Source organism: Bradysia coprophila, unplaced genomic scaffold, assembly GCF_014529535.1.
Source record: "Bradysia coprophila strain Holo2 unplaced genomic scaffold, BU_Bcop_v1 contig_350, whole genome shotgun sequence".
In the NCBI taxonomy this organism is placed as follows: domain Eukaryota; kingdom Metazoa; phylum Arthropoda; class Insecta; order Diptera; family Sciaridae; genus Bradysia; species Bradysia coprophila.
This window is the reverse complement of record NW_023503608.1, coordinates 6,830,036-6,849,091: the sequence shown is the minus strand read 5'-3', so window position 1 is coordinate 6,849,091 and position 19,056 is coordinate 6,830,036. Positions and strand designations below refer to the sequence as shown.

The window sequence follows — 19,056 nt, the reverse complement described above, 5'->3', positions numbered from 1 at the left end:
TAGCTTCCAAATACCTCATCGTACATAGCCGATCTTCGAACTTAGCCTAAGTATTTTAATTCCACGTATTAAAAAAAAAGAATCATCCAAATTGGTTGAGAATTACTCAAGTTATCGTGTCCTCAACGATTTTTTGTTACCCACATTTAAGTTTTTTCATACCATTTCATACATTTTCAATCACAGGGAACTTTTTTGTTACCCACATATTTCGCTATTTTCTGGTGTAAGACCCTGACTTTCTGTGAAGGGAATAATGAATTATTTCATTTGCTTAACAATTCATTTTACATACCACATTACCAGTCTTTGTTTATTTGTGATGAGTCCGAGGTTGAGTCGCTATTAATTTAGTGATTGGTGGAAAGTGGCAAGGCAAATCTATATATATTTACGTGTTACGGCATGTTTCATTTTCATTTACATTGCCTAATCACGTAAAGCATTGTACTTACGAGGTTCAAAGTTGTTATTTGACAAGTGAGGAACACCCCACCTATCAAATAAACAACTTGGAACCTCGGAAGTAATATACTATTACCTTGGAAAGTGGAAAGGTGGAAAGCCTGCACATGAGATCGAATTTGTAGCAGACGATGAGCGAAAGAAGTAATAAAGACCTCAGTACGACTTTTGTTTTTGAAAATTGTCAATTAACTTGATGAGTTTGTTATTGTTACGTTGGTAATCTGTAGAATCCATTTCATATTTTATGTAAATTTATTGCTTCTCAATTTTTTTTCTATTTCTTCGTAATTTACTGTAATTTACTTACATCAAACATCAAATAGAATAATTAGTGCCAATTGACAATCGTCGGTTTCATTTGTGTCAATGTTTTGTGTTTATATATTGTGAGAAAAATTCAAGAAAAATCGCTTTGCCCAATATACAACACTTGTTCAACCAGAACATAAAGCAACACCGTGCAAGGGAATTTTTAAATGTGTCGTCGGTATTCATTGAATTTATTCTTTTCGGAATTTTTGTGTGGAAAAATCATTTCAGATGTGTTGCTTAAGTGATAATTGAACTGTGAATGTGAAAAACTAGCAAAACAAATTAAAAATCTTAATTTGTGTGACAAGTTTATTTTGTGGTATCTTTCATTTGGGGTCTTTGATTACCTTTTGAGAAGCAGAATTATATTCTTCTTCAAGGATTTTCAAAATGGCGGATTCCTATTATCAGGTAAGTCTTAAGAATTTTTTTTAATTATATTTCAAATCTTTCATTGACGTTCTTGATTCGGTTTGATTGATGATCAGATTACCGATGGGCACTTAAAGTGTAAAATGTTTTCATTTCCATATTTGCGTCTACTCTATGTCTACTTGAATGTATTGTTACCGGTTATTTTGCACATTAATCTATTCGGTTTCCTGAAGAAGGATCACTACATTCAAAATTAATTCGTTTGCGCATTCATTGCCATCCACTTTTATACGCAAAAAAAATGGTTCGGGTTTTCTTACGCAAAAAGTTGGTCTTGTATTAAATCGTCGAAATCGTCACTTATTATGTATGCAATTTTTACAAATTCAAAATTTTTACGTTCCGTTTTTTTGTTGTATTCGCTCCAAACATAATACCTACCTTTTCGTATATGTTACGAGAACCGTACAGTATTTCATCCATTTATTAAGTATATTAATACGAGTTGGATAATTACGTTCTTAAAGCGATTTAATTTTTGTTTTCGTAGAAAAGATAAACTTTACCGAAATCGGCAGAAGTCTGAGGTATGACCATATGTATGTTTTATCATTCAACGCACACATAAATTTATCTTTCATCGATTACTTCTGTACAAAAAACAACTTTTATCAGTCGATATTTCGTACACCATAACTTGATGAGTAAGCTCAAGGATAACATTACGTTAACAAAGTAGGGATTGAGACAGACGAATATGCTTACCTCGACGACAGAAATGATAGTACGAGTTCAACAAAGGTACAGGTGTACGAGAAATAAGTGAAGTTCTCTTGCAGTTACTGACTTTTTCTGTCTGCTTCTCTTAGGTTCTTTTCCGGTGTTTAATTTGAGGCCGATGTTTTGCTACCATACTGTTATTCGTTCCAAATTTTTTTCAATTTTCACTCGATAACTTCTATATTGAGATGTGAAAGGTTTAGTAAGTTCACAGATCTCGCAGCACCAATATTAAGTGAAGCAATTGACCTCAGACTGCATTTCTTCCAGTAAAATTTTAATAAAATCTTGATCCGTTTTCTTTCTGAAATTATCTACTGTTGACAGTATGACACGTCCCACATTTTTCTTCTTTTCGTCTTCTTGATACTCGCATTCTCTTCTTTAGTCTACACAAGTGATCTTGAGTAATTTGCGTCTTCATTTCTCTTGTGGCTTCATCTTGAGCTGAAGCTATATTGCTGTAGTTGCTTTCCACAAATTGTTTTTATGCTTCCATAAGTGAATACGGACTATACGGACTAACATACAACAAATGACACAACCTATTTACTTGTTGTCGTTTCACGTAATCGTTTCGAAAATCGTAAAAAAGCTTAATATAAGAGAACGAGCGGTGAAACTGCTAAATTTGCACATGCACAACATTTCAAAGACGAGTTAGCGCTCTTGAAGAGACGCTTATTAAGTTAAAATTTACGAAAACTGTCCTCAATAAAATCAATTCTTCCCAATTTTTCTTATCTAAAGCTAAGATGATCGAAAGATAATTAACTAAATTTAAGTTGTTTTTGATGTGTTCCTAGTTGATACTCCCATTTCCTTCTTTTTTTTGATATTTGTTAAATGTTTTGCCGCTCTTTAAAAACGTAAAACAATAGCTTGTCAACAATGAGTGTGTGTATTTCCCACCGATTTTCGCATTATTTGTCGAATTCAATTATTCTATTGAAAATACTGATTCGTTTCCCATGGATGTGAGCGATTTAATTAGGTACAATATAAACTCCGACTAATACAAACCATGATGAATTCTAAGAGTACTGGTGCACGCTAAAAGTTTTGCTCGCATTTTAAAATGATAAATAATATTTTCGTCATAATTATACAAATTGGAAAGTTTCAATTTTTTTTTATACAAACCCACACTCGTTACGATATCACTGACACTGACTGTTTTGGTTTTTATTGTGTGTGCGTTCAACAATGAGCTAATTTATTTATTTATTTCTTGAAATAATCCAAAATCAAACAGACACCAAAAAATCTATCTAATAACAAAACAGTGAACAAAACAAATAAATTTGGAGAAAATATTTTATTTTTTTTGTGTAAAATAACATTCTCAATCTTCATAAATATGCAAAAATTATTCGATTTTCAAACGGCTCTTTGTGTAATAGGGAATATATTTTTCCGAAAAAAAATCAAACGATCGAGAAATGGAGAATGATTTATCGACCATAATTTTTATTAAAATATCACAAACCGTTAATAATTGGCTGAGCTTTTCGTATAGATCAACACTCATAGAATTATTGTATTGAAAGAATTATTGAAAGCAAATCCATTTTGTTATATATATTATGTTCAAAGTGAAAAAATTAAACGTTTTAAAGACAGTGAAGATTGAGTGGGTCGCTTTGTACTCCAACGGTAATCGATGCCTGTAAGCTGTGCTTTTTATTGTGTTAAGCAGTTTTGTTAATCGAATTATTGGAATGATTTCTTCCAAATATTGCGAATATCTGAAATGGGTTGGACTGGCTATGGAAAGGTCCACTGGGCGATGTATACAAAAAACATTTCAAAATACCCAAAATATTGAAAGTTCCATACAAAAATTAAAGTCGCACCGATCGATGACCCATAGGCTATCCTTTCCAGTAATTTTGTGAAGTCACATAATTGAATTTGAAAAGACGATTCATAAAATTTCCAGATAGATGCTAATATGACAACTGGGACGTCGTTTCGACGGATAGAGGGTATATGTTGAATGACAGCTGGTTTCTTGAGAGAGAATTCAATACATTTTCTATCGACGTTTCGACCAAATTCAAAATCATTCGACATATTCCCTCTAATCCGTTGAAACGACCCATTCGTCATATTAGCATCTCTCTGAACTTTTTCTAAGGGCCTTTGGTCAGTACTGTTTCGAATCTTTGTCATACTTAACTCGAAACTCGTTTTTGTAGTGAACAAACAAACATTTCCATTTTGACTCTTCACCAATTATTATGCCCTCACATTTCATGTATAGCAAAAATTACTAAATATCTTGCTTCAGTTGAATAAGATTTCCTTTGAACGCAGAAATGATTTGTTACCAAAATTACTCTGAAATTGTTCGTCGAAGATTACATTCTCAGTAAAGCGACAAATTCTAGTATTGTAGTTCAAAGATAAGTATAACTGGCGTCAACATCAGACCCCAGACTACGTTTATCAACAAAATTATTCAGTCAATTATGCATTTTAAATGAAATTTACAAAAATCATTTAACTCAGGATGTTTGCGGTGTTCATTTGAATTTACAAAAAAATGTTTTTACAATTTAAGTAACCATGTTTTAACAGTAAAAAATACCAATATTTATATTTAAAATATAACTGAAAAAAAGAGAAATATTCCACAAATGTCACGGCGCAAAAACGTCTGGCTATTTTAGCTAAACGTACTGGTGAATTATTTTTAAGTGGACGTACGTGGGTCGACCGTATCATTATTATGTATATAAAATAACCTAAAAATATATACTCACAATTTTAGAATTGATGATCTATTCCATTCAATCTTTTTTCCTGTAGAGAAGAAAAATATTTATTTCAAACAAAAACATTGAACTGGATGTTGCTGTTCTCATACGTCTGATTTAAACGTATCGAAGTTTCAATGGACCCAATTTTAACAAAATTCATACGAATTTACATAAGATGACTTTGTCCGTCTTCTAATAATTTCATCAGAAAATTAAAACAAAAATAATGAATTTCGAGATGTATCGTTTCAATCATTCATTCCAAAACGAAAAAATTGATTATAATAAGCTGTCAACGAGCTAAAGTTTATTTTCAGTTCTCGTGACATTATAGAAATGGTAAGAGGTATCTGAACAAAATCATTAAAATCTGTTATTTCCTTTGTTAAAATGTCACCCAATGGTTGATACAAAATCTATCACTTCAATATTTTCATCATAACTTTCGCAATGTAAGAGTAGATGCATTATGGTGGGTCGTATTTTAATTTTGTTTTTATTTTAAAAGGCCTGGCCCCAGGCTGTATTTAGAACTGACCAAGGAATCCGAAACATCAAAAGAAAATTCAAAAAAATAATTTTTCCATTGCCTAGAAGCCTAGAAGTTTAAAATAAAAACAAAATGAAAATACGACCCAACCCACCTTAAGATACATTGACCAGAGCTCATATATTATTCCTGTCGCCGGCCTGTTATCAATAGCCGATTCTGTAATTGTAATTCTTCAAGACCCTATAACTTCAGTTATCTGGACTCTGGACATATGATGATATTCGTTTCTGAAGATAACGCCAAATATAAATTAGAGGGAAGCCTGAATATAATTCTGTTCCGTTTCTCCTCGTGCTTCTAAAAGCAGTTGGTCATTTTCATGAAAGAATCTTTAGAAGACGAAAAAAAATCTCAAGAGCTCGTTAATACAAATACAGTTAGCTGATTAGTCATTTTTCCCATCAATCTGTCAATGCTTTATTGAAATGTAATTTGGTATATCTTGTATACGCTCTTGGTGTACATCTGTACTAAATTATCTCACAGTGACGATGTGCTAGACATGCAAAGGTCCGGAAATGTAATCATAGCCGGCGAAAATAAGTACAGGTTTTTGTTGTTAGTATACACAGTTACAAAATCTACTACATATAATGCAAACTGATCCATTGAACAGGATAAAAAATAATGATGTAAAGATAGACTACTCTACACGGTTATTACAAGTAATGTGAGAAAAATATAATTTGTAAAGTAAGCTACAATTTTGTACAACCAGAAAAAAATAATTAAAAAAAATAATTTTTCCATTTATTTTATTCTGAATAAATATGGCAAAGATATCACGATTCACCTATGGCGTGTTCGAGAATTGAATAGGTTGTAAATAATGTTCAGTTAATAACTTTGTGCATCTCTTTACCAGTTATGAATAGACGTTATATTGTACATATAATATCTACGAGACCAGCCAAAGTAAATGAAGCAATAAAAACCGAAAAAATAATAAAAATAAAATCTGAAGAAAGTTTTGAACGGAAGTCAGTCTATTTAATGTAAACATACATGTGTGTGTGTGTGATGATTCGATTGGTAAAGGAGTGGAATTCAAAAAGTGCAATAAGAATTAAAGCGCAACAGAGCTCAATATGTTATGCATTATAATTAGTGTTATCCGAATGTAAAATGCATATTTTCGAAGACGACGCAATTTTATTTTCTATTTTGTGACGGTTGATGCTTGCCCAGGGTTATGATTTGTGGATCGTTTACATGTTTCTATTTAATTGACAAGTGTGTTGTGGTAGGCATCTTAATCAAAACAAATCGTTTCTGAAATCGATAGCGAAATTTAATATTGTCATAACAATTATTGTTACATTGTATTTTACAGTCAACTCCGGTTACGTTTATGCAACACAGAGAGAATGTGCATTTTTTTTACGTACATGCACAGTTTTTAGCCCAAGGAAAGGGCGTCCGGCTGCAATGTCACCGGTAAAATCGAATAAAAGTGTACAAGGTTATAGAGTGAAATTAGCGTGCTTACGGCAAAAACGTCATTCTACCATTATATGGAGAAATTGGTCTTGGTATCCTCAGCATAAATAGTACTGATACGTAAATTTGTAGTTTAGCTCTTTAGATAGTGTATTAAACTTACTTCATTGTCTTGCTTATAGTTGTACGCTGTAGCAATTTCAAAGGGGAAGGGTCCAATATGAAAAATACTATTCGAACCACGGACTAAAAGTCTTTTTTAGCGAATTCTCACACGCTAAAAAAGACTTTTAGTCCTAGGTTCGAAATGTACTATTTTGACTCAGTGAAAGTAAGCTGAGAATAGACTACTCGCACCAGTTTTCAAAACTATTTTTTTCGGATTATTGTTTGGGTTACCTTCACATCAAAAATACAGCTGTAGACTGTAGACTGTTGAAGTAATTCATTTGTTATCGATAACGACGACAAAAATAGTGACAAGCTCTGGGTAATGTGGTATTTTATATAGTAAAATACATGTCAAAAAAATTCAAGTACAAGATTTCAAATCAACCGATTAAAAATACTTTGATATATGGAAGTAATAGACCCGATAATAATACTGGTCATATGTTTGCCGTCTGTAACAGGTTAATCAAAAATTCGACTGCTCCATGATTTTGCGTGGTTACAACATCTTTAAACAATTCGCATTATTATCTCATGTGTACATTGATATCGTAAATCCTGCGAACATGCCAAAGATGTTCGCAAACAACATGGTCTTTGGCTTTTAATCTAAAGTTTATAAACATTTTACTGATCTACTGATCATGTTACGTCATGTCACGCTACAATTTCAACAATTGTATATTATTTTATGAATAAATCACATAGAAATCTGCTGTGGTTATTATAGCCATTGTAGAAGGCAAAAACGGATGCTGAATAAAATAAAGTGAAATTACACCGATTAATGTCTATCTTCCAATCTTCCTACTGTGGTATGCACATATAAATATATCTTTTTAACAGAAATGTTATTCAAATTTGCCGTTAAGCGCGTCAAACATATAATAGAATACAACATTTTTTGTGTGTTGTTGTTAATAATAATCTTGCTATTTGAAATGGATTCGGATCGGATGTAATCAAATGTAAACACAACAATAAGAATTTTATTTCTATAATATATAATTGATCAATGAAAACGACATTCTACACATCATTAAGCGATGCATTCGAATAAATTATATGCAACGGTCCAATAATATTTAAATTTTATGAATTAGAAATTGTTGCTATCAGCGGTTTTGGGATGATAATGAGGTGTAAGAGCAAAGGTATTTTTTGTTTAATTTTTTTTTAATCTCTTTTGTTTGGAAATTGTATTATGCTGGTTCAGAGCAACGGTTTTTTTAAAATCTCATTAATTTAATGAGCGATAAAAATGCGACCTAAACTATCGCTGTTGATTTATTATTTTATTTTTGCATATCAAAAAAAAAAGTTTAGCATCAACAAAACACCTATAATAATGCAATGTTTTATTTGGAAATGATATGAATTCGAGAGAGGTGATACGAAGGTCGCTACCACATAGCTCTACATGTTATTCTGTTTACATTTCGAATTTACAAATATATGCAGAGCTTACATTGTTTCTGAATAGTAACAGAAGAATGAAATTAACGCATTGTTTGAGAGAGGAAATAATCAGTTTGTATCACAAAAACTTTCTACGTTTGCTTTGAATTTTTATGGTTTGTAGATCATGGTCGGTTTCAGGCATTGAATGCAAAGTAATGGGAGTGCATGGAGCACTCGAGTCTGACTTGAGAGGTACAACCCTCGAAGTATTAAATTCTTGAACTACAAAAAAACTATGGAAACTAAAAGTTTGTAAAGAAGAAAGGTTTCGTCAGACGAATAATGTTTTCTTCTCGATAGCCAGCTCGAAACTTCCCGAAAACCAAAAATAAAAATTGATTTCCATCTTCATACATTTCTCGGTATAATTTGCTTGGAGTGACTTCATTCTCCGGTATTGCACAAATTGTTATATTTATACGGAAAAAAATATATTCGTAACTAGGTCTGCAGGATCACACATGTATGAGCGAATTTCTTAATGTATGAATTCGGCTATAAATCCTCAGTGTTTAAAATTATCTTCTTTTTCAAAAAATTTATTGAGCAAGTGCAAGAATTCTATTTAATTCTGAGTATTTAAAGTTTTAAGACTTTTTGTTCTAATAAAAATCGAATCATCCCAACCGCGCTTCATTGTTTATTTAATTAAATTTCGCTTTAACTGACTTTTTAAAAAGATGCATGAAAATGTTGGAACAATAATCACCGTTTTTCACACGTAATTGTTCATCTGTCTTAAACAATGAAATTCGTGAATCACACGGCATAATTACAAACAATTTACCGAATAGACGTACTAACAAGCTTAAGACAATGTAAACACTTTTGATGGCGTTAAGCAGTTCTTATCGGAATACAAGATGCTTCGATCAGTTCGTAGTCTTTATTATTCATATTCAAATTCCGAATGTTTTTTTTTTTCAAGAATTTTTTTTCGGCTTGATACCCGGCGCCAAACGTTAAAATGACAAGACTCGAATTCACAAAAATTTAATTCATTTGATACAAAATAGTGTGTAAAAAAATGTGGTTTTACAAAACCGGTATATCGTCAGGTGCTCATTCCAAGAAGTCAAGAAATTAAAGTCAATATTAAGCAGCAGAATTTTTTTTTGTAATCCCAGAAGACTGATCTCGTACTATGACCTCATCGATTTATGTTTATGTTTCACTTAAGAATTTTATAAAAATTGTACTCCGTTCCCCCAATTGAAAAGTTAAATTTTTCACAATTTATAAATAACAATACAACGTCCAATTAGCATTCTAATTGAGTTATAAATTAAGGAAAAAAATACAACATACAAGCAACGATGACGTTGATTTACTTAGCCGCATTAACAAAACGAAACAATTGAAATTTTCACTTAAAACAAAAATCACACGAGCCTCCTATTATTCAAAAACCATTTTTATAGACTGTTTCCCGTTTCGGTAACTGATGACACTCGGCTTATGTCTTGCGTAATTTTTGACTTTTTCTTCTTTGTGAGAAAATTTCACGTCTCCTTCCTGATTTTAATCTTTTACTTCATTTGTTTTTTGCTGTAAATAAGAGAAAACTTTCAACACTTATCCCTTTTTTGTCACTGTTGTCGAAACAATTAAAGACCAGGAATGACAAAAGAAGAACTGTAATAAAATCTTTCATTGAAAATTTGTGTAGACACTTTTGATGATAGTTTTGTCGTTGCTTTCGAAAGTGTAGACATTTTACAGTCATTGCTAAAAGTTGATTTTCAATAGCATAACACTTCTTTGCGCCGCGCCGGAAACAAGCAAATGTAGACATGCATTAGCGATAGATACAGAATGTCTATCTTACAATGAGTTCTAAGTTTGATTTTTAATAACATATCTGCTTACTGTATGGATAAACAGTAAGCATGTGTATTATTATGTAGTATGCAGGTATAATTAGACAGAATGCATGTATAATAATTGGATTAGCATGCACTGCATGCTTTAATTCAAATTTGAAATGAAAAATCCGAAGTACACTTGTTTCATTTGACTTCTATGAAAATGTGTGGGTAGAGATATGGAAAGGCACTATTGACGCTTAGATGCATACGTTTCGTTACAGCCACTTCATGTAATTTAATTCTTACACAAAATTAGGAAAGGTAATTCAGACCAAATACGTTTGTAAGTTAAAAAGAGATTCAAAATCTTATCTCCTCGGACCACAATGACCATACGTAAATGGCCTCTTCCATCAAATGAAAAACTAATCGTGTGTGAAAAATTAGCAATAATTGTTTTACCATTTTACTTATTGTAAACAAATGAATTTCAAAACGAGAGAAAAAAACACAAGAAAACGAAATAATATTTTCTCGATATAAATTTATTTGTGTTTCGCACGAATTACATTCCGTACGTGTGCCCTTTTACTGAAAAGATAATACAAAAGTCTTGACTGGAAAAGTAATAATAAAATGCACGGAATTAAAATAAAATAAATAAAAACAAAATGAGAAACAAATAAATTTGAAAAAAAAAGGCAAGCAATTTCTTGGTTCGTATAATATTTTCTGTTTTTAAATGAAGAAAAAAACCTGCATCTTTTATTGTACTTTCTCAGTGTTAAAAGAAGGAAAATTTAATAACACGTTTCGATGGCTGATGGGTTGAAATGATTTTTTTTTCTTCATCTTCTTCGTTAAGTTTGTGTGTTTGTTTTCTTATTTTTGTTTGTCTTTTATTTTTTGTATATAATCTCTGTACCATTATTTAATTTGTCTCCCTCTTCAATATATACATTGCCATGCAACAATACGTATACCTCCTCATTACGTTACATCTCTTAAACCTAATTGAAATTATAATCGCAAATGATTTTTATCGCTTTTATTGTTTATTGTCGACTGTCGACAGTGGTATGCTACTTACTTTGTCTATAAGATGGTCTATATTCGATAATATACGCACTAAGTTTTCAGAGTTTATATTATCGAATTGGTCTTCTGCTGAGCTCGGTTATTTTTAAAATTTAAATTGAATCTGATCTGCTCACACAGTACAATGCTTGTATATACTTTGTACTACGAACATAAATCTGATGAGAACATTTTGCGATTCTGTTGATTTATATCTAATTGATACAGATACAACTGAAGTAAATCGTTATTTCTTCAAAGTTTTTTCTTATTGAACTTAGAAGTCGTTTTGAAGTCTGTTCGCGACACTATGCTTATCGTCTGAATCATATTAACTCTGTCTAATAAGAACTCTAGTTGAACCTGGATCCGTAGATATTTTGTGAAGTAAAAATGTTACTTCAAACAAACTTAAAATAGAATTGTTATAAAAGCTCAATTGAAGTAAGGTAATGGGGTTTCACGACGCTTTGATGCTTTATCATGAAAATTTTTCAGAATTTCATTGTGTCATTACTATTGTTATTTGACAGTTATTTCAATAAACGACCGCACTTTAATCTAAAAATCTGTTAAATAGTCAGTTCCAAGCAAATGATTTTATGTAAAATCTAGTACTTCAATAATATTAACATTGATTTTGCTGTGATTTGTTTTCAATAACAGATGATGGCTTGTTTGCATGTTAAAAAAATTAAAGTACAAGATTTGAAATCAAACGATTAAAAATACTTTGACCAATGGAAGTGATAGACCCGATAATATATATTAATATATATATTAATATTGTGAATTCGTATAGTTAATAAAAGTGTCGTAGATGTAATTACTGTGGTGCCTCACTTTCATCCGTAAACATTGAGGTAAAACAGTAACTTTTAATTCATCAAAACACTTAATTACTCTTCCCACTTTATCAAAAGTCACTCACATCAACACATCATTTACGCTGATTCTTCGTTTACTACAAACTCATGTGTTAGATATAAAAAGTTTTCAACCTCTGCCCTAGACACAACACAACCGAACCATTTGATAATACTTCAACCATGTATTAAACATCGCATCGGAATAACACCAAGAAAATGTATAATATAACAGAACGAACGAGCGAACACAAAAAAAAAAGATGTAAAATAAAATTTTATACTCGAACCAGTGTGGCGATTTCCCCGTGTGCGATGTCAATGTTTTGATTTGCTTCAGAAAATCAAATTAAAATACAAGTTTTATTGTTGCTTGGCTAGTGTCCGCGAGCGCAGGTTAAAAATCTGTTACCGCCGGGAATATTTACAATGTTTATTGACAAAAATATGTTGTGCGGTTAATATTTTTTTGACATCAATCGTCATTTAATTGGTAAACGGGGAATTATTTTGATTGAATGAAAAAGAATATTTTTTCGTAATTGGATTTAACAACAAATTTCGTGTGTTTGTGCAATAGCTTGACATTCGCCCCGGTATAATTAAGGTGGAAAAAAATTGCTAAATTTAATTACTTTAACATTGAAACAATTGACTGAAATAACAGATCATTTGGAATGACTTTTTAATTCGATACGCTGAACATTGTTCGTATGCTCGTGAATTTTTCATTCAACACGATTGGCTAATTAAAGTGATTGCATTTTGTGTAAAATAAAATTTTATTTTCCGTTAATTTCCACTAACAACTGACAACTCAACAGAAAAATCTACATCATCGATCTTGATAAAAAGGATTATTTATTTATGTACCCGAGAGACTCTCATCACAACGACCTGTTCGGGCAATACATTTTCAATGTAGTGCGCGAGATACGTTTATAATACAATGATAATCATAGATTATGCCATGCGATACTTTTCAAGTGACTATTAGGCACCAGTAAATCTAATAAAATTGTAATTATTTTCTTGATATTGTTGTCACAGTTGTGAATGTACGATGGGTTGTTATTCAGTTAAATCAAGGCGTTTAGTGTTGAGTACTCAATTTTGATCAGTGACTGCATGAAATTTTTCATTTTGAATACATCTACTGCGTCTGTTTGTTTCTTAATGTATGACGACGGTTTTGTTGAATAAGATGACGCCAGAGTATAGTTTGTTCTGCTCTTAAACACTTACGTTCAATAAAAACCGTCTCTCCTCTATCATCAATTTATTTTTAATATCGTACACAAAGTGACGGTACATTTGATACGAAATTACAAAATTTTGTTTAACTGTTTAACTGTCGTCATTGTCAAGTGGTATTCTTCATCGTTCATTTTTTTCTGCGTACTTAAATTTTTCGTTTTCTCAATTTTTTTATGAAAACAGTTAGATCAGACTCGGTAGATTCAACTGGTTGTTCGTCGTCAGGTGACACACTTTATTCGAATTTAATTAGAGTTTAAAATAACTGTAGAGATTTTGCTTAATTTATTTAAAACAATTTAAAAGGAAAATTCCATTATTACGGTGTCAACGGTTTGAGTTTCTCATCCATAGACGTGAAATTGGTTTCCACATAATTTCAATGAAAGTTTCTTTTTTGTTTTTTCTTGATCTCTGATCTGATCTGAGATCTGATCTTTCTTGAAGTTGGATACATAAGCGAAAAGAAAAATGTTTTCGGTGTGTTACTTGCACCTTTGGTAACTTGCTTGTCGCAAAAATGAAAATTGACTAATTTTTCAGAGAAAGGTCACTCCCAGTTTTGAACTGACAAAAAGAAACTGCTGGGTCATTCTTGTAACATACCTTTTTCTTACAATACCAGGCGACAGACGGCATCAAAAATGCTCATTCATTGCTCCCAATTTTATTTGTGCTGCTCATATAGAATCGGTGTAAATAGTTGACTGCCAAGAACATGCACAAGATAATTAACATCAAAAAATTTAATTCGTCAATAAAATTTATGCACACAATGACCCACAAAACAGACACTCACATGATGTAAACCAGAGATAACATTTTTACTAAAAAAAATTATTTACAAATAATTCAGCAAAGACCGTTAAAGACATGAAAATGAAATACGGAACCGTCCGAAATTGTGAGAATTTTCTTTTGATGTCTTCAATCATCAATTTTAAAAGCAATATCAGCACGCCCATAGTTGACATAATCGAATTGTCCATGGTCGTGAATCCATGTTATTAATGATACGAGATTGAATTTTGTTCTTTTTTCTTCTGCGACGCTATTTGTAATAATGACAAGGAATCTGACATTGACGATGATGATTGAAGATGAAATTTCAGATTTGTTTATTTATTGTGTCGACAAATTTTTTCGTCAAGACAAGTTTATCGACATTTTCTGAAGTTTTATTTTTGTTTTGTTTATAATTATGAAGACGGTGCTTGATTAGTAAGTTGTATACATTCAGGACTTATTTAGTCAGTCATTAAGGTCTTAACTAATACTATTCCCCATGACTGATTTGTTAGCCATACAGTGGCATGTTTACTTTTGATAAACGTTTTACTAACTATATCAGAGTTAAAAGTTGTTTAAACTGATTTTGCTGTTTCTACTTGCTGCTTAACCTTAAGGAAACGGCGGAAACGCCGTTACTTTAGGGTCAATGGAGCGTCTTAAAAGCTTCCGACGAAAAGGGAGATAAACGAGGCTACAAATTAGACGTCAGATCTTGCATACTGTATGCTGTCTTTCGTAATACATCAACGTTAATTGATTGTCAAGTCTAAGTATTCACCACGAGTATTCTACCAATCTTAGTGAGGGTGTTGTAAAAAATCATTTAAAATTCATTGTTACTTTATAGGCGATTCTTGCATACCTTCACAAATGTAACAACTATTTTTCACTCATCAACTCGAAAAACGTGCCATCGAAGCGGCATCCCTACTCGTTTAAATGATTAAATGTGTTAAATTTAATTAAATTCACAAACATTTCCATTTAATCGATGAACCATGAACCATGTAAACCATTTATATATTTATTCCATCGTTAACATTCGATTTTATGTTACCATTTTCGACGTAGTAACAACATTTCGTTCAAATATTGACAAAGTTATAAATGTAAATGGCTACGCATACTCGTAAGCTGTGAAAGTCAAATTTTTAATAGAATTGTTGGTCCCATATCAGTGTTCTCGTAAAATGATTTTGATTTCTCATGTAGGTAGAAGGGAAATGTTCTCAACATTCCTTTCACTGTGAAAAATTTTACGCATTAGTGAGTCTCTATAACTATACCTTTCCGAGTTTGATAGTTCGACAACACAATCCTAACCCTGGTACAAACCTAAGAGCAAACGTGTAGGCTCCGATACACCACTCCGTTCCAGACAGAATAATAATGCAATGTTTCAATGAATTTCTTAATGAATTGACTAATCGATCGGATATGTTATCCTAATGAGTCGTAAAACTTATTCGCAGGTTTTTTTATTCTATTTTTAACCAAACACGTAATTCAATTAATTGTTGCCATTAATTTTAGTGGAAATGAGTTAACCTGTCACGGCTATTCATCTGTTATCGAAAAGGAAGGCAAAAATAATGACAAGCTCTAGGTCCTTTACAATTGAAGTACAAGATTTAAAGTCAGCAAATTAAACATACTTTGATCGATGGAAGCAATATGTGCTTGAAGTCTGTAATAGGTTAAATGTTGGAATAATTGTGTATGAGGGAAGGTGTTACTAAAAATATGAAATAAAAGTTAGTGAACCATCTAATGAATTGAAGTGTGATTGATGTTATAGTTTACACTGATTTACGCACGAACACTTTTGAAAGATAGAAGAAAATGTACAACATAAATCGAGACATAAATGTATCAATCTCTATACATGCACAACACTATTTCTCAAAGGAATGAAAATTTTTCCAAACGAATTCGATTTATACTTGTTATTTATTGTAGATAAATCTGTCGCTATTTTAAATCCAACGCATGAATTTAACGAAGCGGTAAAATTACGTGTAGATTAGCGTTTCCTTGAAAGACTAGTCAGCCGAATGAACAATTTATTTTAAGTGGAAACATAATTATTGATAAAAGCAAGTTGAAAGTCGGGTACAGCTATGAACTTCGAATGAATTTTTTCACTTAATTAAAATGTTACAATGTCAATGATGGAATCGAACTCGAACTCGTTTCTGTGCAGAAATTGATGGAAATTGCACTCAGATATTCTATTTTCCTGTTCTATTCAGTGTCGACGAAGTTTGATGGAAATAAACTGACAACATTAGGAGAGAAGATTCCATGGTTATCAATGACCTTTTAGAAAGTTATTTCCCTCTCCTGCTTTAATAACTCATTGATCACAAAGCTACATTTTGTAATTTATTCAAGTCAAGCGACACATTTCCCTAATATACTTCGTCAATGTCAAAACCAGGAACAGAAATCATTTCCCGGCTATTTCTGCAAAAATAACTTAATACCTTGAACCTGTGAAAAAACAAATTGTTTTCCATATGAAACGCGTGGAACGCATTGATTTAAGAAAATAAATTATTTATAAAACATTCTAAAATTATAGAGTTTGTGACCTCAGTCACCAAAATACCACAATCAAAGTGAAATTCTACACGAGAAAAAATAAATGGAAAAAAATATTTTTTTGGCAATACAAAACTAGTTTTATCGGTATCGTGGTCTTTTTTTTGTTTATTCAAATTCACATTTTTTATATTTTGATTTTGTTTTTGTCAACTCAAATGAAAAAAACTATAGTAAAAATGGCACAGTAAACTCAATTTCGGTTCGCTTTGTTTTGTTCGTAGGAAGATATTAAAATGGTGACAATGTTTTCTTTACTAACTTTTACTTGAATGAATACAACAGCCATTATAATTTGTCTCTTAGAAAATGAATTTTAAACTGTATTTTAAGTGTACGTTTACAAGATATTTTTAGAGTTTATCAATTTGATTCAATCTGCTTTGTTATATCGTAAAAAATTCCACAGCCAACATTTTTACTACGATAAGAAGGAATGGGTTATTTTAGTTGTGATTCGACAGGTGTCATTGTTAGTGCGAGTTAGGTACTCGGAACGTAAACACTTCTTCAATTTTTCCCGGTTACATAAACCGTTGTTTGTGTACCCGGTACCCCATATATTGAATGGACCATGTCGTTTTAACTGTTATGTTTTCTTGTCTAAGTGTTTGTTGATTTTTTTTTATTTTCCGAAGCCGTCATTTTCAACGAAATGGTTTTTGGAGGGTTGGCTGATATTGATTTCGTCAGTCAAAATTCTTGAAAATTGAAAAAAAATCCTTTGAAAATAAACATTTTAATAAACTTTGAAAATTCATCCAGAATCAGTAAAAAATCCTCTGAAAATCGTCAGAGTATTGCCTTTTTGAAAATCCTTTGTCAATCAAATTTATTAATATCTGTCCCTCGGCTGCTATGCAAACTTTTTCCATGGCAACCACGAATATAAAGATTGTTAACTTATACCTTTTGCACAGTGTATGAAATCAGTAGCAGGTTAAAAACGAATATTTTTCTAGCTTTTGTCACCTTCGGCTCGTGCTGGAAATCTATAATTCACTAAAAACGCGTTTAAGCGTGCGCTAGAAAAAAATTGTTTCCAACTAAATGAATAAATTCCATTTAGACCCAATAGTCCAAAGTTCTATGATCCAAATTTGTGGTGAGGTTTCTTTTAACAAACTACAAATGTTTTGTTGACGTTGTACCTTGCCGATTTATTCAAACCTTTGCTTCGTTTGTAGTTTTAACATAATCATTTTAGCACAACACTGATACTGAGTGTAAGCTAAAAGTGTTTCAAGAACACCAACGCCTCTGGCCTCTCCACAATGATGCTATAACTTTGCGCCTTATTTTCATTACAAATGATATACCATCACTCGATAGTAACAACAATAATGAGAAGAAAAAAATCCTAATCTCTCGTACATTACAATTTACATTTTTCTCGCAGTTCGCAGTGTGTGATTAACAATTTCTATATCATACAATTTATGATTTCAATTCGAAAACAATAAAATTGGTTCCGCTTAAATTCCAATGTGCCTGTACTACATAGTTTGTTTGATTAATTATTTCGAAGTCGAAGAAAAGTTCACAACACAAGTATAGTAAAAAAAAACAATCCATAAAGAATGTGCACCGCAAAGAATGTTAAACCAGAAGCAAGCAAAAAGATAAAATAAAAAAAATCTCAAAACAAAATTTTAACGTTCAAATTAAAAAATGTACACGCATTTGTGTTCACTTCAATAAAGGCGATTATAAACGTTTAGTTTTGTGATCACAAATTCGATAGTTTAATTCTTCAACAACAACAAAAAAAAGTTTGTTACTACGTGCTGATGCATTGCAAACAGTTATAATAATTATGTGAACCGAGCTGTTAAGTGTTTTTTTGTGACAAAAACGTATAAATAATACCGGAATAAAGAACTGTTAAGTTATGGGAACGTTCGTTTCACTAAATGTTTGGCCATGAATATGGTTTTTCTAAAGGATTTTACCACCAAACTGAAAGGATATTTCAATGTAAGTTTTAATGATAATTAATTGCCGTCGTTTTTATGTAATCATTTTTCTCCATTCGCTCAATAGTCAAATTTATACTTCAACTGCTCATTACAATTAAAATTTAATTTGTCGAAGTTTTGTCAATTAATCGGATGTATTATGAGTATGTTTGTACAATAAATACGATGTTAATACAACGATGTTCTCAAGGCAAATGTTTCATAATGGGAGGAAATCATGTTCGTGTTGTTTTTATTTTGTTATGAGATATGGAAAATTCCCATTCAATTTACAGTCAAAACATCATTTGAATCTTCTATACGACTCAAGAGAAGAGTTACGACTTCTTGAGAGTTACAATTGTAGAA

The 19,056-nt window shown here is 31.5% G+C and overlaps 1 protein-coding gene across 3 annotated transcripts in view; it reads left to right on the top strand.

The window, feature by feature from the left end:
- The first annotated feature begins 688 nt into the window (after positions 1–688).
- The window catches only part of LOC119080599 (serine/threonine-protein kinase N), a 52,138-nt gene continuing 33,770 nt past the window's right edge, over positions 689–19,056 (top strand). For 2 of the 3 annotated variants that reach the window (XM_037188998.1, XM_037188995.1), the window contains exon 1: positions 689–1,191. In XM_037188998.1, coding sequence (XP_037044893.1) covers positions 1,171–1,191 — 21 coding nt within the window. In that variant the 5' untranslated portion in view covers positions 689–1,170. Of the gene's footprint in view, positions 1,192–12,436; positions 13,097–18,128; positions 18,707–19,056 lie in introns of those variants that run through there. The other variant, XM_037188994.1, reaches the window with a different exon arrangement.